This window comes from Malaclemys terrapin, chromosome 3, assembly GCF_027887155.1.
Source record: "Malaclemys terrapin pileata isolate rMalTer1 chromosome 3, rMalTer1.hap1, whole genome shotgun sequence".
Lineage (NCBI taxonomy): Eukaryota > Metazoa > Chordata > Testudines > Emydidae > Malaclemys > Malaclemys terrapin.
This window is the reverse complement of record NC_071507.1, coordinates 72,783,183-72,809,572: the sequence shown is the minus strand read 5'-3', so window position 1 is coordinate 72,809,572 and position 26,390 is coordinate 72,783,183. Positions and strand designations below refer to the sequence as shown.

The 26,390-nt window shown below is 40.7% G+C and overlaps 1 protein-coding gene across 8 annotated transcripts in view; it reads right to left on the bottom strand.

The window, feature by feature from the left end:
* The window catches only part of RGS7 (regulator of G protein signaling 7), a 432,745-nt gene that overhangs the window by 122,142 nt on the left and 284,213 nt on the right, over window positions 1–26,390 (bottom strand). For all 8 annotated transcript variants that reach the window (XM_054024223.1, XM_054024222.1, XM_054024224.1 and 5 more), the window contains exon 4: window positions 20,916–20,966. In XM_054024223.1, the coding sequence (XP_053880198.1) occupies window positions 20,916–20,966 (51 nt within the window). The remainder of the gene's footprint in view (window positions 1–20,915; window positions 20,967–26,390) is intronic.

Genomic DNA, 26,390 nt, shown 5'->3' with positions numbered 1-26,390 from the left:
TGATGTTTAAAGTGAACAAAACAGTCGTTCTGGAGTGGGCTACAACAGATAATTTTGCTGAGTGAAGGAAGTCTGAAAGAAAGTTTTTTTGCAGCTGGGGGATGATAAGGAAAAGTTTAGCATGACAATCTTGCTATGATTACTTTTGGCTAAGATGAATCACTAAATACCCCAAATCTAAGCCTGTTTTGATAACAGTTACTAGTACATCAACCATTAATTTTGTTTCATTATCATGAACTGCTATAATATTCACAGAAAACCCACGTGTGACCAGGCAGTTCAGACAACAGAAACATGCAACAATAGGTAGAATAATAGCCACCTTTTCAACTTCTCTAGAGTAAAGAGGGGGGGGGGGGGGGAAGAGAAAAAAAGAAAAAAAAAAAAGATTTTCTTTTCATCTTCCTTCCATCAGTTTCTTCTAGGGTTACCATACGTCCGGATTTTCCCGGACGTGTCCGGCTTTTTGGGACTCAAATCCCCGTCCGGGGGGAAATCCCAAAAAGCCGAACATGTCCGGGAAAATCCGGCGCCGCTGGGCCGGGGGCTGGCCCGGGGACGGGGGGTGCTGGGCCGCCGGGGGGTGCCCCGGGCCACCAGGGGGTGTGCGGGAGGTGGTCGGCCGGGGGCCGGGCCCAGGGCCCGAGCTGACCCAGGCTGGAAACGCCGGGGGGGCCAGCCTGGGCCGCGCCTCCTCCCCCCACACCGCCCCCTTAGCTGCTTCAGGCTTCCCGCGAATCAAATGTTCGCGGGAAGCAGGGGAGGGGGCGGAGACTTTGGGGAAGGGGCGGAGTTGGGGCGGGGGCGGGGCCCCGTGGAGTGTCCTCCTTTTGGAGACACAAAATATGGTAACCCTAATTTCTTCCATATCATACCACACCGCTACCTAACAAAAAACAACATAATTTGTTTCTTTTAATAGGGACAATATTGTGCTTTATTGTCCAGCAGGAGTAAAAAGCATGACGTAATAATAAAAATACATTGTGGAGGCAGGTGTCCACAGATTAACACAGGGTTGTGCTCCCAATTAAAGAATTTTCTATATGCAGTGATGGTTTAATTTGAACAGCTGGTAAATATTATATAAATCAGCCTTGCAAGGAACTACTCACCCACTCAGAGACAAACATTTTATTTTGACAGGAAAGTAAAATATTTTTTTATCAACAGAGTAAAGGATGAGCCAGTAAATTTCCATGACACTTTTGCAAGGCTACCTTTTATAATCTGATTTACATATTATTCTAATAATAATCCACTTCTGTATGTCAAGGTTGTCCACTTCCACTACAGTGGAGGATTTGTGCAGCAAGCAGTGGAGGTTTGACATAGCTCAGCAGCACACACTATTATTAAAGAAATCCCTCTGACTTTCAGACAGACATATAATTAACTAGCCAAAATGGCTGAAGTGATGCCCAGCCATGCATTACAGAAACTTCTAACAGTGTAGTAGTTGCAGAAAGGGAGGTTCATGGCAGGCCTCACTCCTTCTCCAGTGGCAGCAGCAGACTATGGAAGCCAGGGAAGGGGAAATGACAGCCTGCTCTCTTTGTTGCCATAGACTGCACTGGAATGAAGCTGCTGTAGAGAAATGAGTGCCCTGCTTGCTAGTGATTGGTGAACTGGTATAAAAAGCCTTTGAAGAATGTGGTTAGCAGGCAATATATTCATTTTCAATTCCTGGTCAGTTTATTATTTTGTAGTACATGGGTTTTGATAGCATGGCGGCTGGTTGTTCTTTTATATAGCTAGCAAACAGGAACAGCAAACACAGGAGTTGGGCGGGGGAGGGGGAAGGTGTTCTCCAGATGAAGGAGTGAGAGTTTCTTGGTTTGTAGTGTGCTTACTTGAAGATTACAGTGTGGTATCTTTGGGGGCAGTGTGCTGAGCCAAGCAGCCTGCAAAGCTACGCTCAGAGCTTACTGAAAAGGCTCCAGCCTGCTATCCTTTGATCCCTAATCCCTTTAAGATCCCTTGACAAGGGAGCAGGGCTAATTCAGGGAAAACAGGGATTTACAAAGCCAAATTCTTAACTGACCAGAGATGATAGGGGACAGGAGCAGCAAACCAAGGGAGTTTTGTGAGGGGCTATGAGAGGTGGACACACCTAACAAACAATTCCAACTCAGGACAATAAACCCAGTAATGGGGGATTTGATTATTACAAATATAGGTTGTTGGATTTGTGTTGACCAGGAGAACCATGTGTTAAATTGCCTGTCAGGTGTGAGGGTTGCAGATCTCATGAGATACCTAGATCATTAAAAAGGACAGTCACAAGGGTGAAATGCCTGCAAACTGCATAGAAGCGGTTTAAAAACACTGATATAAGCTCAGACTAAATAAATAAAAACAAAACAGGAAGAGGAATCAAAAATGCCACCATGGCAAAACAGCTGAGTAATTGTTAAAAGCAAAAATGCATCCTTTAAAAATTGCAAGTCAAATCCTAATGAGGAAACAGAAAGGAGCACATACTCCAGCAAGTCAAGTGTAAAAGTATAATTAGGCAGGACAAGAAAGAATTAAGCACACAAAAATCTAAAAGTTAAGTACACCAGATGCAGGAAGTCTACAAAATTGTGCAGTGGGGCCACTGCACAATCAAGATGCTAAATGAGCACTCAAGGCAGACAAGGATGGAAGCTAAATGAATTATTCGCATTGGTCTTCACCGCTGATATAGGGGAGATCCCCCACACCTGAGCCATTCTTTCCAGGTGACAAATCTGAGGAACTGTCTCAGTTTGAGGTGTCATACAAGAGGTTTTGGAACAAATTGATAAATTAAACAGTAACAAGTCACCAGGACCAGTTGGCATTCACCCAAGGTTTCTGAAGCAACTCAGATATGAAATTGCAGAATTACTAATTGTGGGAGGCAACAAGTTGGTTAAATTAGCCTCTGCACTGGATGACCAGAAGGTAGCTAATGTAATGCCAATTTTTTAAAAAAGCTCCAGAAGCATTCCTGGCAAATTATAGTCTGGTAATACTAACTTCTGTACCAGGGAAATTGGTTGAAACTATAGTAAAGAACAGAATTCTCAGACACAAATACAAATGTGTTATGTTGGGGGAAGAGAAAAAACAGTCTTTGTAAAAGGAAATCATGCCTTACCAATCTATTAGAATTATTTGAGGGGTCACCAAGCATGTGAAGGTGATCCAGTTGATATAGTGTGCTTACTTTCAGAAAGCTTTTTACAAGGTCCTATACCAAAGGCTTTTAGCAAAGTAAGTAGCAATGGGATAAGAAGGAATGTCCTCTCATGGATCAATAACTGGTTAACAGATAGGAAACAAAGGGTAAAAATAAATGGCCAGTTTTCACAATGGAAAGAGGTAAACAGCAATCCTCCAACAATCTGTACTGAGACCTGTGCTGTTCAACATATTCATAAATGAAGTGGAAAAAAGAGGGAAACAGTGAGGTGGGAAAATTTGCAGATGATGCATAATTACCCAAGATAGTTAAGCACAATGCAGACTGAAAAGAGTTACAAAGGGATCTCAAAACTGGGTGACTGGGCAACAAAATGGCAGATGAAATTCAACGTTTATAAGTGCAAAGTAATGCATATTGGAAAAAAATAATCCAAACTTTACATACAAAATGATGAGATCTTAATTAACCGTTACCACTCAAGAGAGATCTTGGAGTCACCATAGATAGATAGATAGCAGCAGTCAAAAAAGCTAAGCACTTTAAATTCCCCTGTTCTGTTTGTTCCATCTGAAGCATCAAGCACTGGCCACTGTCAGACAGGATACGTAATAGATGGATGGCCATTCTTAAAATAATGGTCAGGGCACCAGGAGATGGGGATAGGTGTCTTGTTTGGTATTAAAATTGAAATATAAATAAATGCATATATATTTCTAAAATTGCTCTTTCCTAGTTATCTTCCATATTCTAAATACAATTTTCAGAAGCATAAATATAGCCTTTGCTTCAATGTTGCTCAACATGTCACAGTTATTATGGTAGTTAAAAGCCAATACCAGATGGATCCCCTTTGCTCTACATTTTGTGAAAGTAAGCTTCCATTTGCTAGGGATAGCTCGAAGCATGTGCTTAGCAATGTTTCATTAATGTGTGCTTTCAATTACTGGTGATATAAAATTATTTTACAGTTGAAACTCTAAATATCTGACCATTTATTTACATTTCTTATTCAGCTATGGTAGCAAACCTCATTACTAAGAGGATATGAGAGTTTCTACTGAAGGTTTGTGACTCCCTCCCCCCACCCCTTCTTAAACCCTCTGATCTGCAGGAACATTTGCATGAGTGGGGTGGCAAATGTTTGGAGGAACAAGTGGCTTCAAGATAGACTTTTTTTTTTCCATTTTCTGAACAGTTTTTTGTTTAAAATCTTGTTATTTATCTGAAAGAACTTGGCCTAGAAATGCCAATATTATTTTATTCATTTGTCCAGAAATCACTAGTACAGAACATTACATTAGTATTAATTATTGTTGTTGTTTTGGTAGACTGAGTGGTTAAATTTTGGACATATTAGGAATATTTGAACCATACCACTCAGCAGAATTTGACACCTTCCTGGTACGCCTTTTAGTTTACCAACTCCAATTAACAAAAGATAAGGTCCAAATTTTCAGAAACAATTTCCAATTCTGGGTATATCAGTTTTGACTGCCCAACTGAAGATACATAGGTCTGGATCCAGAAAGAGGTTTAGGCATTTAACTGCCACTATGGGCATCTACGTCCAAAATTTATAGCCTCAAAATCCCTGTTCATCTGCTACATAACTCTGTAGGTGCCCAAAGTCCCTAGGCACCTAACTTTCCACCCGTGAAGTCCCCTGGGTGCCTAAAACCCCACTCAACTCACACCTAAGCCCAGCAGGATCCATAAACTAGTCGCTGCCCCACATATCTCTGAAACCACTTACTGGAATGGGCCCTGCACAAACAACACTGCAGAGTGTCCTAACCACTGGGTTATTCTGGAGCAGATAGTTCCCAATCTCTGCAGCTGAAGCTGTTCCATTGTATATAAATAATTAAATATTCCCTGGAACTGGAACCCATGTAAGTACCCTAACTACTGGGCTGTACAGTCACTCACATGCTCTGTCTGAACTCATATTTAATTATTTATACAAAGTGTAAAAGAATTAACAGGAGAACTTCAGAGAGCCCTGAGCCAGAACCAAGTGGTTGGGGTTCTCACCTGGGATCAGAGACCCCCAAATTCAAGTCTATTCTCCACATCTGGCAGATGAGGGAACTGAACCTGGGTCTTCTACATTCTCGGGGAGTGCTCTGCTCAGTAGGCTAAAAGTTATGAGAGCCAAGACACCACCCCCAGCTTCTCCTCCTTGTTCTTTTAAAGAAAGGGCTTTGCTGCCTAACTCCAGGAGAGGGATCATGGCTGTGAAACCCAAGAAAAGGGAGGTGCCTCCCTTCAGATTAGACTTCAGTGCCTACATCCCTTTGAGGGCTAGGAGTTAGGCCACACCTCACTCCTGAGCATTTCCTCTTGGCTTGCTTGGGTAACTCTCCACTCAGCATACTGGACCCCATTCTTAGATGCTTAACTCTCTCTGTGCGTTGTATAGGGAGCCTGGGCATCTAACTCAGGGCTGTGGACATAGGTGACGCGCGGTCAAGTCCCCGCACCCCCAAATTTCTGCTCAGCCTGCTGGGGGCAGGGGCTCTGTCCTTCTGCTGCTGTGCCTGTCCCCCCGGCACGCTCGGCCTCTGTCCCTGGCAGCTGGCCTAGGCAGGGAGTGGAAGGGGCGGGACCAGTCACTTACATGTCACTTCTTACTCTGGCTGAGGGTGGCTGCTCCAGGTCACTGCTCTGTGCAGTGCAGCGGCTGCCTATGAAAATCCAGCTGGGGGAGGTGGCAGCGGCCTGCCCCCTCCACTCCCTGCCTGGGCTTGGCTGCCGGGGAGAAGGGCCAAGCAACCCAGCCCCCCCCCAGCACGTTTCTGGCTTGCTCAGCCCATCCCCCGCAGCAGGGCCTGGGCAGGGAGCAAAGGGGACTGACCGCCACTGCCTACCCAGCTGGGCTCTCTCTCAGGGAACTGCTGTTCTGTCCCCCTCTTTACACTGTGACACTCCCAGTATCAGGAGGCACGAGTCATCTATGGCTATGGATTACACCAGCTGGCACGGAGCCTAAAAGTTAGACATTGAGATGTTAAGTCTAAGTTCCCTTTGTGGATCTAAACCTTAATGTCTGATTTTTAGTGGCACCTATCAAACAGATTTTATACAGTGGTGGAGCCAAGTGACCCCAGTCAGGATTAGGGTCCTGTTGTGAATGGTACTGTTCAAAGAGAAGGTGGACTTGGACTCAGCCTGCAGCAGAAACAGTGGGGAAAAAACAAAAAACACAAAACAAATAAAGGGAGTTTCACAATTCCAATGACAGCCCTTCCTTCCCAGTGCGATAGCAGCCTTGAGAGTAGGGGACAGCAGGTGGGTGTAGCAGCTGAAGACACCAGCAGAAATTGGAGAACTACTGTGTGTGTGGGAGAGGAAAGGGGGAATTAATAGACTTCTCTCTTATTACAGAAGTGCTTCCTAGGTGCGGAGTCTAAATCTGGGGAGCAGACTTGCTAGTCACACTCTTTAAAATGCCCGTCTGGCTTCTCATCTTCTTGTGAACAAGAGAAGCCACCCGAACAGAGATCCTATTCCTTTATTCCACAACACAAATAGTGCAGAAGCACCAAGGGATTTTCTGGAGAGTGAAAGAAGAGAAATGAATTCAGGGGGAAGGAAGAGAAACAGAAGGAAGGGAAAATTGCAAAGGGGGAGAGAAAGGAGAGAGTATCAGGGGGTAGTCGTGTTAGTCTGTAGCTATAAAAACAACAAGGAGTCTGGTGGCACCTTAAAGACTAACAGATTTATTTGGGCATAAGCTTTCGTGGGTAAAAACCTCAGGGACACCCCACATTAGTGGCCATTTCTAAAAGTTTAGGCCTAAATGATTTGTCCAGGGTAACCAATGTCCTATACTTAATCTATTACACCACAGTGACTCTTAGGCAAGTCACTTAACATGTGACCCTCAATGTCCCCATCTGTAGTGTGGATAGCTATACTTACCTAGAACTGCTTGTAATGAGGCCTTCACTTGCCCTTGCAACAGATCAGCCACAGACCCCTTCTGCCTTCACTTGCCCTTGCAACAGATCAGCCACAGACCCCTTCTGAAGGCAATCACTAGTGCTTTTTATTTTCAGTATCTGCACCAAACCAGCAACCTAAGGGACAGCTAGCACCTCCAGCCAACAGGGCTACACAGCCTTTGGCAGCTGTAGCTGCCCTGCCCTGCCAGCCTTATATAGCACCCTGGCTAATGAGGCCTGCAGGTGCTTCTCTTCTAGCAATTTGGTGTGGCCTACTCAGCCAGCCCCAATTAATGCTTCTTAATTAGAGCTGGGCTAACAGGGGCCTGGCTCAGGACTTGCTGGCCAGCACCCTGTTACACTGCTATATGAAAATGCAAAATATTTTTAAGGTCAGTCAATGGGAAGAGGCAGGATTAGGACCTACATTAATACTGCTATTGTGAAGTACAGTTCAAGTATTGTAAGTATGCAAACAGTTTTATTTTTATTTATTAGTATTATCATTATCATATTTAGTTAGATCTAATTAACTTGCAGCAGATCTGGGCAAGATGAAATATGATATCACTTGCCCTCTTTGAATATGTCCATACAGCATCTTATATGCATTATACCAGGTTTCAATAACATTATCTAGACATAAATTATAATTTATATAACAGTAGCCACATGTATTCTAACAGGTTGCTATACAATTACCTATATCTTGTTATACTGATAATGGTCTATGCCTTACATTGCCTTTCATTATCTGTCATACAAATAGCTTCTAAGGAGATTTTCAAACTTTAACAGGCTGTACAAAATATAGATTTTTGGAATTGTTTTACTCACTACCGGAATACAGATGTCTCTAGGGAGAAAAATGCACTAACTGTTTACAGAGAACATGGCAAACTGCACAGAACAACTGCAGTATCTTATGTCAGCAAGGAAAGGAGAATGCTGTGTCTTACTGGAACTGCAGGCAGAATTTAGGCACAATAAGCACGAGGTAAATACCAAACTTAGATTTTGGCCAGGCAACCATGATCAGCATCCCAACTCTTGTGAAAGATGCCAAAAGATATTCAACCCCCATAAGTGCTTAGGAACTTGGGTTGTGCTTCATCCAAAAAGAAGCAGCACAGTGCCTCTCATAACAGTATAATAGGGATTTGAGGGCTAGGAAGAGGGCCACCTCTTGAAACCTCACAACCTGCAGCACTAGAACTCTCCCATCAAAGTATAATGGCCTACCACAGTGATTCTCAACCCAGGGAGTGGGGTAGTTGATCATGCTAGTCCAGGTCCTTGTGGTGAAAAGGAACACAAAGCACAGAAGAGAGCAGTGGGGCTGGGAAGACCTGAATGATTTTGAATGGAACTTAAGTGATGCTAAGCCCTGCTCTGGCCCCCTCAACATGGGTTGAAATTCACCCCATGTTAAGAGCTCTTCAGACTCCATTGTTCCCCACAGGGCAGCATTCACAAAGTCTCTTCTAGTTTTTTAAAAGAAAAAGATATGAGCTACAGCAAAGGATTCTCTAGTGCTGCTAACACCATGACACCCTGTGTTGATAAGCCTTAATGTTGTCATCCTCACACAATTCACTGCTAAATTCTGAGGGTAGCTTATCTTGGACCACTGCAGATATCATTAACACTGAGAAGAAGAATACTTTGCCATTCCTAGACACTTCAGCCATAGATTTTAGATGATGTTTCTCAACATCTACAAATGCAGAAGTAAAAACCAGGATTTTTTAAGACCAAACTCTATTCTTCAGATGGACCATTTTGATGAATGCTTTACTGTTATAGTGCAGAATCACATCTTTAGTTATATCAAAAAACAATATGCATTGCATTTCATGGATTTTTTTAAAAAAATAATAAATTATATACAAGACACCTTTTATTTCAAATTCTGCACTCTGATCTTAATAGAACGCTCATGCCCAAAGAGTTTGTCTTCCTTACAGACTTGCTGCAATTGATCCAATTTTGAGTTACTTATCTTTCTCTGGCCTAACTTAAGAGAATGTGATCACACTGCACATGTAAAAGAGTAGCTGAGTTCCACACACTTGCTGTAATGCCCTGAGTCCACACTGGCACTGCATTCAATCATGAGAGATACAAACTTTTTTAGAGATCTATTTCATGCAACATACCTCCACAGCCAACTGCGCAGTTCTATGATGGGTTTCATGGGTTATAATGATAGAACTTATCTGCCCTCTCTGAGGATTGTGGGCAGAAATGATACAGCTCAAGAAACCCTTCAGTTCAACTTAACAGGCTCCTGGAAGGATTCAGATACTTTGCTGTCATCTTATGTTGGAAGGTGTGTTTCCTGTTCATCCCAATAACCTAGGCTGTCTCAAAATATGTCTTAAAATATAAAGATTCTCAACTGAGTTATCCAGTGCCACCTCCAACAGATGGCTCTCCTTTGCCCTTACTAGTTAGAGCTAACTGTAAAACACTGCAAAAAAAAAAAAAAAAAAGCAGCCCCGCCCCTCAAACCATTATGGTTACCGATATAAATACCTTCTGATGACTTGAGTTTGGGATCCTGTGACACTTTCTCAGGCACCCAGAAATATGAGTCACCTTGTTATCTTCCTGCCTCAGCGAGGAAGATACTTGCTGGTGCTAAACTGGGTGACAGCTCCCAGTCACTTTAGACTCTTAGCCACCCCATACAAACTTCTCAGTATTCTGCCTGCTCTTACTTGGTCTTGAAGGTAACATTTGGTGCACCCCAGATCCTGAGAATTTCCTTGGAGTATCCAGCCTCTATCACAGAAAGTATACACACCAGCATGTTTCATTCAACTAAGAATTCACATAATGTGTAATATTACAGCATTGAGATCTACTTATGACAAAACAAAGAGGAGTTCATTAACGGAGTTTTAAGTGATACTGAGTAAGAACAATAGAAAAAGTACTGATTACAAATGATACAAAAGTATAACAGGCTTCTAAGGTTCCAAGCATAAGTTTAGCAAGCTACAATCCTTTGGCTAAAGTAGTTTGCTCACCCTCAAAGTTGTTCTGTAGAGCTAGCTGATTTTCAGTCAAATCAGGCCCCAGATTTTCATGATTCTCCCACATCCTGTCAGGGGGTTCCCTCAGTAAATAGATAAACTGTCTTTTCGCTTTACCTTAGTTTTCCTTAAAACTCACTGTTATGACACCAAACACTAGACAACCCCCTTTGACCTTGGTCTCCCATGCTGAGTTCACATTTCCCTCAAACCCCATCAACCTGTTTACCTGTTGTATTAATATGCAAATGGGGCTTCCTTTATGTTGGCTTGTCCTGCTTACTTTACATCAGAGATCTAGGCTGATAGGTAAATCAACATTCCTTCATCTGGAAAAATCTTATTTATTCACCCAGGCTATTTAAACTTTTTTTAATTTATTGTTTACATACAAACAACTTCTTGCATGATACTCATACATACATCTTGCAATGAATTACCAATACCAAATAATATTTTATTTGATAGTTTACATTACATTCTTTATAGATAAAGACTATGACAGCAATAGGTTAGGTATAGTGAGTTTATCAGGCCTGATAGGAGTTGCTGTTGTGACAGTGAACCCTTTATCAGTTGGCACTGAGGGGTTCATAGGATCAGATGCATTAACTAATAACTCTAGCTACAGAAAGAAAGCTTCAGGCCCTTTCTCCTGCTGATTCACAAGGCTTGTAGAGAAAATATTAGAGTAAACCAATTGCCAGAGCTGGATTTTACAAGAAAAAATGGGCCAACCAAAAAATGAAATGAAATAAAAATGAACACTGATACATCTGCTCTTCCAGCAGCAGAGAAGAAACTGTTTTATTTATTATTTTTTATTTTATTTTTTTTAATTTTTTTTTTTGTTTTTAGAAACCCACAGGTAAATTTCTTCTTTTATCTATGATTACTGAGGGCTTATCTACACTTGAAATGCTGCACCACTACTGCTGTGCCACTGTAGCGCTTCAGTGTAGACACTACCTATGCTGATGGGAGAGCCCCTCTTATTGGCACAGGTAATCCACCTCCCCAAGAGGCGGTAGCTAAGTGAATGGAAGAATTCTTCCCTGGACATAGTGCTGTCTATATTGGGGGTTACGTTAGCTTAACTATGCCGCTCAGGGGTGTGGATTTTTCACACCCTAGCACCATATTTAAGTTGACAATTTTCTAGCACAGACCAGGCCTCACTTAAGCATATAAAACTTCTATACTTCTCTTTATCTGGATTTTGGGGAACTGATTCAGATTCTCCTAAAAATATAATGTAAACATGACTTACATATACTTCTGGCTAGATTGTTTTTAACTAACAGTGATATTTTGGGATTTCAGAAGAGACATCAAAAGAATGACAGCCATATATCAGGCGCAAAACATATTTTGCTGATGTAGGTCAAGATGAGTAAGTTTGTGTAGCTATAATGTCCTGCCAGGAGAATTTATAATGCCAGGCCAGAATTTTGTACATGATTTGCTGGTTGAAGCAAGATTATCTGTTCTTCTTTTTGCGGATACAGACTAACACGGCTGCTACTCTGAAACTTAGTAAACAAGGCTGCTATCTAAAATTGTGTTACTCATGAGTGTCCTCAGAAAATGGCTGCCCCTTGTACTTTGGATATTCTGATACATTTGCCTTTATTTTTGCACTGAAAAAAAAAGCACAATCATCATAAGCCTGACAGTAACAACAACAAAAATCCATTCATGCACTGCATTCTCTGAGACACCAGAGAGAGAGAAGGATGCTTCCTAGACATGAAAGAAATACAATGAAATGGAAATTTTATGAACTAGAGAAATTTCAGGAATGAAATGAGGAATCCTGTGGAAAGGAATTTCAATCTTCAGTCACATACCAGACTCGTACAATCTTTGAAAAATACCAGTGATGGAATAAGAAGAAATGTTAAGAGGAGTTATGCATTTTAGTTTATCAGTACTAATGTAAACTAATACAAACAACCCATACGTAGAAGCAAATTCTGTCTTTTGATGCATGTCTCCCATTAATCCCAGCAGAAAGCCCGTATGCATATGTAACATCCTGCACCCCTGAGTGGGTCATCAGCAGCTGGGATCAAACCTCGACCGCTGAATCTAAAAGCAGAAGCCTCTATTTTCTGAGCAAAAAAGACCCAACTTTCTTAGCCAACGCTGTAACAGGATTAACTAGTACAGCTCTACCTCGATATAATGCTGTCCTCGGGAGCCAAAAAATCTTACCACGTTATAGGTGAAACCGCGTTATATCGAACTAGCTTTGACTGTGCTGGACTGTGCAGCTCCACCCCCCCTCTCCCCCGGAGCACTGCTTTACCGCGTTATATTGGAATTAGTGTTATATCAGATGGCGTTTATATCGGGGTAGAGGTGTATATGGGGTGTATATTATAATGTTTAAAGGCAGAATTTGGCCTATTTTTCTTTATTTTATTTGGATACCACAGTAAGGTGACACTTCACCACCACCACTAACAGTATTAAGGAGAGTCAACCATGGAGCTCGGCATAATTAGGCAGTTCCTATTCTCTAACACCTTGACAGTTTTGTTTGTTACTTTCTAGTTTCTATTCATGTGAGATCAGACACAGAATTTCATTTAGACTTTACATGACCTCACAAGTTCAAAGCAAACTCACCTAGTAGGAGAGAGGGGTTTCACTTCAAACTTGGTCAAGATTCATTCAAAACATTTGCAAATCTCAGAATCTCATTCTACAAACTTGGCCCAATTCAGGTAAGGACACATGAAATCAGATTAGTTTCCTGTAATTTCAGGTTTCATAATGAGAGATTCATGGCTCATCAGCAGCCAGTTTATTTGATTTAGGTTTATTTAGTTAAATGGGTAGGTGGGACAGTTTTCATTGTGGCTTTATTTCAAGTTATTAAATCATATTTAATAGACACAAGGATGACAAATGTGTGTGTGACATTTTGCTACTCACTTGATCATTTTTTTTTCCTCCCCATAAAAGGTTAGTTTCCTTGTGTAACAAATTCTTGAATGAGAGATCCTAATTCACCTTCTAACTGCCCACAGCTGTTTGGTTCAGTCTCCTAAATGTTCTGCTTTGAGAAACATTGATTAGCTACTTCTCCCCTTCTCTCACATATTCGTAGGTATGGGAAGGGAGGTGGGAGGGAATGACTTAAATCTGGCCAAATTCTCACATTGTATTTCCATAAACTGGAGAAAACTAATACTTTTAGCAAAGTGTTATCACTAAACCTTGATAAAATTCCATCGTTCACAAGATATCGTCAAGCTCACCTCTAATCTTCACAGACTGAAGAAAATGGATGTACAGTATTTGTTTGGCAAAAATTGCTAGAATGCAATTTCACAAAACAAAATGTAGAATATTTATCCAGCTTTAGAGGGTATAAAAATTTAGGCCTCAGTCCTGCAAGAACATACGCTCGCACTTAACTTTAAACATGTAAGTAGTTCCATTTACTTGAGTGTGACTAAGTTAAAGTTAAGTACATGTATAAGTGTTTTACAGGATTGGGACCTTGCTATTTATAGAAGGGAGGGAGGGAGGAAAGAGGTCCTAACCAAAATCTTGGATCTGAATATGCCCAAGATATACAATTGGTCCTTGACTGCACTCGGCTGCTGGTGAGAGCGATTTTAATTTGAAGAAAATAGAAGTAATGTAAACAGATGTTCAACTCCTGTCTTCTCCCTGTTTGTTCTACTGGATCAGGGAACACAATTCACAAGACTGCCAAGGGATATCTATCAGAAGGGTAGCTGTGTTAATCTGTATCAGCAAAACAATGAGGAATCCTTGTGGCACCTTGGAGACTAATAAATTTATTCGGGCATAAGCTTTTGTGGGCTAAAACACACTTCAACAGATGCATAGACTGAAAAGTACAGTAGGCAGGTATATACAGTGGTGAGCTGGAGCCTGTTCCCACAGGTTCGCAAGAACCAGTTGTTAAATTTAGAAGCCGGTGTAGAACTGGCTGTTAAAGGGGTGGGCAGGTGGGCAAACAACTCTGGTCCCCGGGCCACATCCAGCCTGCCGGACCGTCCTGTCCACCACCTGAGCTCCCAGCTGGGGAGGCAGAGGCTCCCCCAGCCCCTCCCCTGTTCTCCCCCTCCTCCTCCCCCCTCCCCCAACCTTGCAGAGCCGCAGTGTGCCGAGCCACCAGCACTCTGGGCAGCTCAGCTCCTGCCACTTTGAGCGGCAAGGTAAGGGGGGCGGGGGGAACTGCGACCTCCAGCAGGCCGCGCAGCATGAACTGGCATCCCTACATGCTGCCCTGAGCAGCATGGTAAGGGACCTGGGCCAGGGCTGGGAGGAGGGGTTGGATAAGGCAGGGACCAGGCAGGGAGCAGTTGTAGGGGGGCGGTCAGGGACCGGGGAAGGTGGAGGTTGGATAGGCATGGAAGTTCTGGGGGTTTGTCGGGGTGCTGGTGGATGGGGTTGGGGCAATAAAGACTGGGAGTGGCTGGGTCACAACAAAAAGTAATTTTCCCTCTATTGATACTCACACCTTCTTGTCAATTGTTTGGGAGTAGGCCACTTCCACCTTGATTGAATTGGCTTCGTTAGCACTGACCCCTCACCTGATAAGGCAACTCCCATCTTTTCATGTGCTGTTATTTTTTATATATATAAAAACATCACACACACCTGCCTACTGTATTTTTCACTCCATGCATCTGATGAAGTGGGTTTTAGCTCACGAAAGCTTATGCCCAAATAAATATGTTAGTCTCTATGGTGCCACAAGGATTCCTTGTTGTTTTTAAGGGATATCTAGTTACCAATCAACTACATCTATCAAATACCAGGAAAGTGAACTGAAAAAAAGAGGTGCTGAAAAATCATGATGCAAAAATATTTCAAGGAATGTTTAGTTGTATAACTTTGAAAAGACAGATAATAAAATAGCTACTCATGGGAATTGTACAGTTTAGGGTTCCTGCAGTGATGGTTTCAGCAGTTTCCATCTAAGTATTGTGATAGACCCAGGACAGTTGGGTACAGCAGAAGGCAGATATACTGACCACTGGATTAACAGTTTTCTGTTCCCTAACTGACCAGAGCAGGGGCTGCTCCAGGCTAATGAGAACACCTGACTCCAATTAACCTGCAAAGAGTCAAGTGAGGCCATTAAGCTAATGTGACCACCTGACTCTAATTAAGGCCCTGCTGATACTATAAAAAGGGCTCATTCCAGTCTGGCAGAGGAGAGCCAGGGGAGAGGAAGTGTGGCTGAAGGAGTGGTTAATGAAGACACCCTCAAGTTATTGATAAGGGAGCCCTAAGGTAAGGGAGAAGCAGAAGAGCTGTGGGGAAGTGGCCCAGGGAAATGTAGCAACTCTGGCTTTGAAAGGTTGGCTGCCAACAGCTTCTACCATTAGGGTCCTGGGCCAGAACCTGGAGTAGAGGGTGGGCCCGGGTTCCCCCCAACCCACCACTACAGGAACATCTCCTGGGAGGGGAAGTCAGGCCTCTGTCAGGACAGGAGGCTAAACTGTTCTAAAACAAGCCCTAGGGACAACAGAGACTGTGGGAGTTCTCTCACCAACCTCCTTGCTGGCTTATGATGAAAAGGGCTCAGTAGACTGTAACCCTGGCCCTAGAGAGGGAAGGGCTACATGGAGGGTCACAGAGAGCCACTGAAGCTAGCATATACTGCCTAGAAGCGCAGGACCCACGGGGACAAGGTTAGAGCTCTGCCACAATATGTATTCTTATGCCTATCTTATTTAGTGACTTTTTTTATTTCTGTAAAATTGTCAGTAAATAGTCTTCACTTTGAACCCATCTAAACTGGGTCTTTGGGGAGGTTAAGCGAAGGGTAGGTAGCAGCTTGGGTAGCCGAAGTCTTCTACAAATAGTGACCCCAAAAGATAGTCACATGCTATTGTGGGCACAAGGATAGTGATACACTCTGGAGCTCTTTTCATTACCACTGTCCCTGACAGTTACTTTTCAACCATAAAGTGCCTTCAATCAAGGGAATTCAAAGTGCTTTAGAAACACTGGTGAATTAAGACATGACCCCCACTGATATGTAGGTGTTGGAATGGCAAAAGGTGGATGGATAAAATTCCATGGAGTTAAAGATGCCATGTATATTTTGTAAATAAGCAAGTTACATTAAGAAAATATTTGACTCGGTTACCAGTTTCTGCACCAATAGGGAAACTGTCAAGACACCCAAATCCGCTACCACTCAGTAAAGGTGCAATAATATTTTATATACTGGGCTAACTGAGGCACAGAGACATTAAGTGACTTCCCAGGCTTACCAAAGAAATCAATGGCAGAGCCAGGAAAAGAACTCACATCTTGGGTGTCTCAGCTTGTCTACAGGTATAGCCCTGTTGCAGCACTATCTACACAGCTCTCCCATCGATGTTAGGTACTCCACAACCTTGTAGCACTGTCTACACCAGGGCTTAGGTCGGTATAACTACATCACTCGGGTGTAGATTTTCCACACCCCTGAATTATGTAGTTATAGTGACAACTTGGTAGTGTAGACCAAGCTTTAATTCTGAGCTTTCAACAAGTCCATCCATCCTGTTGTATCTTTCAAAGAATTAAAAAGACTTTAGTCTACAGCGTACTCCATCTGGTAACTTTCACAGCACTAATTATCACATTAAAAAAGAAAATTGCAGAGAATAGATTTTCCACATTAAAACTAATTGGCACCATCACTGAAGAGTCAACACTCCTAAAATGGTCAATTTTGCAAACAAATGCCAAAGTGCATATCTGCAACTCAGTAAACTCAATTAATTGCCTTAGTTGGTGTAGAGGCCAGGCATATTTTATGCATATTTTTATTTCTGCTCCTTTAAACTTTTCAATAGAGCTAGAGGGTCAAATACAAATACGTATTGGAGAAAAAACAAACAAAATATCGAAAGCTACATATTGGGGGAAAAAATAGTAACCATGCTATATTGGTGCAAGTTCTGTACCACTACACGCTATTAACTTCACTGACGTGTCTAGCATAAATTAGCAGAATTTAACACATTAATTCTACCTAGTATGTTTTCTGGATGAAAATTTTCAACTTTGTTGGAAATGTTTAAGCTGAAGCTAGCAGGGAGCTGAGCTTTACTGCAAATTGATCTTTCAAATCTTCTGTAGTAAATTATTTCCCATTTGCAAACAAACTGTATTCAATCATATTTTTTACTAGCAGTTTACACTTGTAACTACTTTTTTCCTTCAAACTGCTGTTTCCAGATAGCACTTTTATACATATTTGCATAATGAAAACAAATACTGCTGCCTAGCTATTCCCTGTTATAATCTACCACTACCCATAAATCAGTATGTCCTTTATTCTCAATGAAAGGGTAGTGCAGTTATATTTTCTATTTAAAAAAAAAATACAAATACTACAAATGTGGAGAGGTAACATTTTGTCACGTGCTCTTATGCAGCTTCCTTTCCTAATATTTCTTCTCTCCTTTACCAGAAGCAAGCTGGATCTAGCACTGCCTGCTTAATGCTGAAGTCCAATCCTGCAACTCTTGCTAACATGAGAAGTTCTCACTTTCAGGATTACTCTCATGAATAAAGGATGTAGAATTAGACCCTTAATCTTCCTTTTGACGTAACCAGATACATTTTTAAAATGATGTAAATCAATGTATAGGTTAAATTTTCTTGTCAGTTATACTAGTGATGCCAATGAGATTGCACTGACACGAGTGAGAAGAATTTGAAGATTACATGCAAATACTGGGCAATGAAGTGTGAATGTGCATGATCAAGCCAGACAGCTATGCACAGCATGAGATGGGTATGATACTCAACGCAGGTGTAGGCATGATTATTTTAGCACCACAAAAACTCTGGGAAGGAAGGATGGGAGCTTTCATTGAAACTGGCTAAGAGTGAAGGACTATGCTAGCCAGCTCTAGACCAGTTGGGCTTTGGAAAGGTCTGTTCTCCAAGTCCTTATTACTGAAGCACAGTAAATACAATGTCCATTAGCTCTGTGAACTAGGTTTTTTTCACCCAGTACAATTGTGATGCTCTCCTCAGGACAACCAGAACCATAAGCCGCCATGTAACCCCTCTGCCTCAGCGAGGAAGAGTTTTGCTTAAACAGAGTGTCAGCTGCTTGCCACACCCGTCAATCTTCCTTTATACCCAATCCTCCTCACCAGCAACTCCAGAAGTCTCTGCCAGTCTAAATCTTGCCTTGGAGGTAACAACCAGTGATTCCCCAGAGAGTGTCTATACCCTCTCACTGGATACTCTCAGAAATTATAAAGTTTGCTGTCTCCAAAGAGACAGTACACACTCCAGCCTGTTAGGTTCGCTAAGGACTCACTCTTTACTTCAGTGTAATGGCACTGAGATACTTTATAGTAAAACTAAGAATAAATTTATTAATAAAAAGCAGAGATTTAAGTGATACCAAGCAAGGATAAAGGAGATAGAAAAGGGTTACAGACAAAACAAAACCAACATCCTTTCTAGTGCCTACAATTTAATTCTAACAAGCTATGTCATTGCCCAGCATCCACATATCAAGCTAACCAGCATCTCCAGCCCTTCCTGATAGGAGGATCCAATGTTCTCAGAATCAGAGGGTGTTGTCCTCAAGAGCCAGGAAGACTTTCTGGGAGTACTGACTCTGTCCCCGGGTGTGCTCACTACATTATTTCCTCCATTGCTTGTTAGCATGATTGCTTTGTTTACACGATATGTAAATATACTTTCATAGCCATCGGTTTGTAATCAAACTGATCACACAGATAAATCCACAGTCCTTTGTCTATGGCAGGCTTGCCTTATGCACTGCTTCCTGAACACATTTTAGGAACATATTCCCAGCACACATAGACAAGCCGTACATAACCACACAGTGCTATTCCTAATCAGCATGTCACCAATTTTATATGATATTTTACTCAATACACTTTGATAGTATGATAATATTGTATACAATCACTTGATTCAGTTGCATATTTTGGGGTTCAGACCCCCTGTTCTCCACAGGGGTGTCTGGACCCTGATTGTCATGAAAACCTGATAGGACATGATCAAACTTCAGCAACTCCAGTGTTTTGTGTTAAGTGTTCTTGTAATTATTGTTTTATTGCATATTAACAAAGGAAACCATGTTTCACCTTCAGTTTAATCTTTCTTCCCTGGGAAGCTTCTCTCTGCTGATGAGAGAACTGACTGACAATTGATCCTAGTACTGCAGTTCAAGGGCAAGTCAATTACTGCTAATGTAACAAATCATCATAGTTTGACAATTGGGAGTCTCGTCCCAGCCAAACAGTAAGTAAGACACAGACTCAAATCATAATACAAATAGGCTGGTGAAAATTTTCATACCTGACAAACAAGGCAAAGAGAACAGAAGTAACAGTAGCTCAAAGTCTCAAGTGCTCACGTTTTGCTATCTGCATTGAGCATTATCATCAGAATTAGGCATGTGAGCTCTATTTCTATTGCTGGTGTTAGCTGGGTGCTGGAATGGGTAAAGTTATGTTAACCTGGAAGCCATTAGTAACCATCCTCTTTGTTGAGACTGTTCTGGTAGGTTCACAGTTGGTTCCTTTAAAGCATCTATCTTGGGTAATTTACATGGAACTCACTGTCCTAGCATGAGTGCCTGACAATCTTTAATATACCGATTGGAGCTGGGGAGGAACCGGATTTTCCCTCATGGGAAATTCCATTTTTGAGGGGGAAGGTTCATTCTAAAATGGAACAAAGCGAAAATATTTTAAAATTTCATGTTAAACCATTTTTTTGGGGAGGAGGGAGAGAATGTTTCAGATCGATCAACATATTTTGTTTCAAGAAAATCAAAATGTTTCATTCTGACTTTCAGTTTTTAAAAATTTTATATAAAACAAAACATTAAACATTGAAACAAAATTTCATTTCAAAATGGAAAAATTGAAACTTTCCATTCTGAAAAAATTGAGAGTTTGAAATAAAACCACATCCGCATGCACTGTTTTGTTTCCCCATTCCATCTCCCAAAATGCATCTTCCTGTTCAGCCTTTCCACTTAAGGAACCCATAAAAATACCTGGAGATTTAAAATACACTCTTATCCAGTGCAATATTGTAATAATAAAAAAGACTGAACATCAAACAAATGAGAATTTTTTAATTTAATTTCATAGTGAAGTAGTCAAGTGATTAAAAATTAAATTTTTTTTGGCTTGATGCCATTTAACATGGTGTTGGGTGAATGTGTCCCCATGGAACTGAATGTATACTATTATTTCTGAATGTATACTATTATTATTGGGGGGCGGGATAGCTCAGTGGTTTGAGCATTAGCCTGCTAAACCCAGGGTTGTGAGTTCAATCCTTGAGGGGGCCACTTAGGGATCTGGGGCAAAATCAGTACTTGGTCCTGCCAGTAAAGGCAGGGGCTGGACTCAATGACCTTTCAAGGTCCCTTTCAGTTCCAGGAGATAGGATAGCTCCATTAATTTTTAATTTCCCCAAAGCAATAGTCATTCCTATTCTTTACCATTAAGATGAACTGATTTTCCAGAAGTTACACGAATAAAGTGTTCATTCTCAGTTAATGGCTCTTAAGGAAGGTCTGCAGGATTGAATGCTGTGCGCTTTGCTAGTAAAATTGAACCTCCGAGAGCCCATGGATCAAATTCTATCCAGTTAGAAGCTGGCCCTACAGGGCCAGAGAACAGAACAAGATCTTAGAACTTAACAGACCCATGAAGCAGAACTTTTTAATACAGAAAAACAATTTACCTGGGTCTTCTATAGCTAAATTCTTCGTTAACCACTGAACAATGTCTGAACCTAAGAGGAAAAAAAAAAATGTTTAGTTTAGTAAGCTTGTACTTTCTATATTCTTCAGTCACAGCTCCATGATACCATAAATGTCCATATAACATATAAAAAGGAACTAATGTTGAGTTTCTCCAGAATCAACTGGACCATTTTATTTTTATAGAACACCCCACAGTTTCAACAAAAGAGACGCATTATGCAAACTATTCTTTTTTCCAGATCAGGAATACTGATGCACAATTTCATAGTGCAAGAAGCATGTTACTTATCTGACAGTCTACATTTTAAAAAGAATAATAATTGTAAATTTTCAGGGACAAACAAGCAAACATTGTATTACATTCTTGTATTCATGTGTAAAAACAAACAAAACCCTTTATCAAACAAGACTTCAAAAGGGTTAATGCAGCACACATTGTAACTGTGCAGCGCGTGCACACACACACATGGAACAGCTCAAGTCTGTATTCTTTGTTTTAGGCCATTTTCAAAATCTCTATTTAAAGATGTTACTGAAAACCTAACTCTTTGATTTAATATGTGCTAATAGCCGCTCCATCCAGGAACCTCTCACTTAATCTCTAATCTTTCCATTTTCACTGTAGCGGACCTCTTCTGGTCCTCCATCTTTAATCACCACTTCTATTCTGACACTCCCAACTCTCTCTCTCTTCCCCTCACAGACACATATTGTTGGGCCGATCACGTCCCACCAGCAACTCAAATTCAGAGCAACGTCCCAGTAATATCTCAAGCTATCTTTAAAAACTAATTTCTTCACCTATTTTTCATATATCTAGTTGTTTAAGATCCTGTCACTTCTTCCTATTTTATATGACCCAGGCCCACCTTTTTTTTCCCTTATCCCCACTTTGCAGCACAATTCATCATCTCTCACCATGCGAAGGGTAACCTTCACCTCTCCAGGCTGGAGTTGCTAGAGTCCTCTTTCCCACCATTCCAATCTTTCTATCCCTTTGATTGCTTCCTTTTCCAAATTTATGTTCCTGTCCTTATTTTCAAGGTCCTACATAAATGTACCCAACCTACATCTCTGCTTTCATATTCCCCTACTCATAGTCCCCCCTTTTTCATTCCCTCTCTTCTCCTGCTGCTCTGGGCTTTGCAACTTCATTCCTGCAGTGTGCTATGCTAAAGCCTTCTGCACACAGCATTACCTGAACTATTCCCAGTCTTGTCTGTCACAATGTAAGCTATCCAGTGGGAATTGGCCCATTATAAACACATTTGGCTGTTTAGCTTAAACAAGGGACAGGGTGATTCTCTGAAGAACAACAACAAAGGATACTGACAAACAAAAATATTTTAAAATAGCAAAAATCAATTTTAAGAAGAAAATCTTTTAAAAACAACACCACATTTATGTGCATTTCCTGTCTATTCCATGAAGGTTGCTCATGTTACTGTTTCAGTCAAGTGGAGGTACCCAAGATATAATGGGAAGACATAATAAATTGTGTCCTTATCAAACCAGCTTGTAAAGGAGCCACCCACGTCACAGCAGAAGTAACACCATTCTTTTTAAAATCTTGGGTTAAGGGCAGGAAGCAGATGTAAGACTCCAGATTTACACAAACATTACATAAATCAAAGTAATATTAGAGCAGGGAAAGGACAGTAAGAAAACAATAGTAGGAGATAGTATGGGTTGCTTCTGGCGTTATCCACATAATCTAGCTAGAGGTACAGCAATAAATCTGCAGAAAAAATCCTAAGCCCCACCAACTCCCCAAGAGCTAGTCTCCCAAGCATTTATTAGTGTTAATTGGTAGTAGACTGCAGCAGTTCTCATCCTTTATCATGATTTGGAGCATTTCTTAAGGTCAAAATCCTCCCATGGACCCTAGATATTGACTACTAGTGTCCCAATACAGATGCGACACTTTCCTTTCAGAAACTACTAAAGAGTTTGTTTACAACGGAAAGTGATATCAGGGCAGTATTAAACAGACAAGAGGAAATTAGATTCTCTTTCATGTGAGAGGTACAGTTCTATGGTCACATTCACATTGTGTATCTATGCTGTTCATTTCCTCTCCCTGGATAGGAGAATTGACAATTAATATAAAACCTCCCTTTATTGCCTGCGGTTCCTCCTCCAGCATCCTCCCATTATTTTGCATTTTACCTCTCTACACCTATGTTTTCATCCCCTTTTGATGATGTCTCCACATTTGATCACTGTTGATTTACGTCAAACCTCCAAAAGCTTCTAGGAAACAACAGTTCTGCATGCTTAGTCATACTTTTCTTTTTGATTGGTCGAAAAAGTCTCTGGAGCTGTAAAGGCTTATCTACACTTGAAAAATACTACCTGTTTTACTACGTTGGGTCTACACTGGTAGGTAGTGCAAGTGCAGATGGTTTTACCTCTACACTATCAAGCCTTGCAGGTCCAATAGAACCAAGTAGGTTTTTAATTAAGATCAGGTCACACTCAATTATTAAAGGTCAATGCACTACTTATTCCTTAACTGAAATACATAGCTGGTATGACTTTGTTTTAGGAGATTCAATATGACCTGTAAAGATTCTGAAGGGTTCTTATTTCCATTTTTGTTTTGTTCCTTTTCTGTACAAAGAACAGACAGGTTAATGGCTTTGGAGACGTGTGTGAATAGCTGTGTGTTTTGTATTAACAACGAAGGGGATGTTTAGAAGAAGCTATTTTATTTTTTCAACAAGGAATTGGGAGAAGATAAATCACTGTCTGGTATGTCTGAAATTGGTTCTGTTTGGGATTCAAGGATCTAGGTTTTCCTTTTGCTTCATTTAGTTTCAGATCAGACTTATTTTACTAAACTTGGTGTTGCACTGAATTTACATTAGGAGAGAATGAAGAATCAGGATTCATGATACTTAAAAGATTCAGAGGTTTAATGCTGGCAAACTTCCCGAAGTATGAATATATGAAGTATATTCCAAAATATTCAAATGTCAGGGGTCCCCTTTATCATTTTTAAGGACAAAAACCAGAATAAAGTTATTTGGTACTAGTAATCCACCAGTACAGCATAAAGAAAGAGAGATGGGGATGGCTACAAATGAGATTCAGACAGTTAAGAGATGGATGGTACCCAAGTGATCAGATTAATTTTTAGAAAACACTGAGCCTTTCAATTTTTTTCAGGGTTCCATCTTGCTCTTAACTATGAATGAAATCTCCCACAGAACTATTTCCCCGCAGACATACAGTCATGAAGATTTGTACCTGCTACCAAGTGTTATCATTTTTTGAATTGCAGTATGATAAAGGATCTTCTTTTATACTAGATACTTCTTTCTCCTAAGTAAATGGTGATGTTTAAAGAGCAGCACTGCAGACTTGTACTTTTTTTTTTTTTTATTTCAGCTTCAGTAAAAAGATCCTAGTGACTATCCTCCATCACTATGATTTATTATCACAATGCTGATGGCCTACATAAAGGGGGAAGTTCATGCTGAAGGTCTGCAGAAGAGATACTGATTAGCGGTCTATTGCTTTTCTGTAGCCTCTACTCAGATGTAATCAAACGAATATTAGTTGAAGCATTAATGCCTCCTCTTTGAAATTCAAAAAGGTTTGGTTCAAGGGAAGTTAAAGGTTTATTCTATCTGAACTACCTTATGAAACAATTAAAATACAATTGCAAGGTATTCTCTATAGCACCTTAAACAAAGATTTCAAAGCACTTTACAAACATTAAAGAGCTTTTAAAGCCCTTGTGACTTTGATATGATGAGCAAACCTATACTACATATGGGTAAAGTGAGGGAGAGAGGTTAAGAGCCTTGTCCGAGGCCACATAAGAAGTGGGTGGTGGAGCTGGAATGAGAACTTCCAGTCTTCTGCTTTACTCACTACACAAGACATGGACTCACACAATACATTATAGTGTACAAAGCCACTGTAACTTCATGGCACTGTTTACATATTTGTACAGTATATCAATGTACTCTGGTTTGGGGCATATGGATATGATAGACTTAAACAGAGTTGTTCCAACTATAATTTCTCTCTCTTATATAAATAAGGATAGTACAAACAAACCAAAGGTATTTTCCTAGTGCTTTTATTGTAGATAATTATTATCATTAAGCTGCTTCTATTTTACCACATGTATTCACTAAGCTTAACATGTATTTTCCAAGGCCTAGTTGGTAATAATTATATATACTATGCAATCACATTTAATGTGCATATGCGCAGTACTAAATGATTACATAGGAATTCAGTCGTCTTAGAATGCATCATTTCCAAATTATACAGGTCCTACAATCATCCCGTTTACAGAGAAAACATCTTTACTACTTAGTTAAACTGTGCATTTTGATTGCTATTAGACTTCAGTGGCCAACTTGTTGCTCTCATTTATATTAGTGATTTACTTATCATTGAGAACAGAAGCTGGCCAGAAATATATATTGGGCAGATACTCTTACAGTTTAAAAACTCTTAGGCAGGCAGACAAACCTACAGATGGAGAGAGCATTTTAAATACACAGTATGACTTAATTTATACTCATGGGACCACAGTGAAGTCAATAGGGCTGCATTCAAATAAATGAGGGAAGAATTTGATCCAAATTCTTTGGCTACCATGAAGACTAAATTCTTTAGACAAACCTTTTTAAATCCCATTGACTTCTGTGAGGTAATTCTAAGCCCGAGAAGTCTTGCTACCAATTGGCTAGCAAAATAAACATCAGTAGGTAAGGAACGACATAACTTAAATACTTCCCTCCCATGGAAAAATTCAAGAGCAAGGGCAAAAGTAGTCAAACAATATGAGCTTTAGATTGTGAAGTTCCAAACTTCTGATACCTTCAAACCTTCTCTTAGACTCGGCACTGGAAAAGCCTTCTGATTCACATGAACGACGCACTTTTCTCTGTTCAAATACCTCTTTCTACCCTTTTCATGAAATATACCTGCAGTGACAGCCTTACCTCCATATCTGCTCACAACTAAGCTGCTTACATCATATTTGTGTGTGAGCTCTATGGATCAGTGCTCCCATCTTTCTATAGGTTCCATACAGTGCTGTGTACATTTATGGTGCTTTTTTAAATAGTTAAAAGAGACAACAGTGATGAGTCAGAGCTATGTAATTCAGAATTGGATCTGGAAGAAGGCACTCCCCAAGTTCAAGAGTGGTCAGATCCGAGCCTGATTCTGAACGATGCCAAATGCCCACTAGTCCCATTCTATTCATATTCTTATACCACAGCCATCCCCACGGTATCCGAGTGCAAAACAGCATTGTTTAAATCTGTTACCAAATTCCTATGCCCCATTGATTCAAATTACATGCACTCAGCACCTCAAGTTCAGGCTAAAAGAAGGAAAATATACAAAAGCATTTTTTAGTACGCATCATATTGATTTGTACTCCCTGTAACAAAATATGTTCCTCTCAGGTTATTAAATTA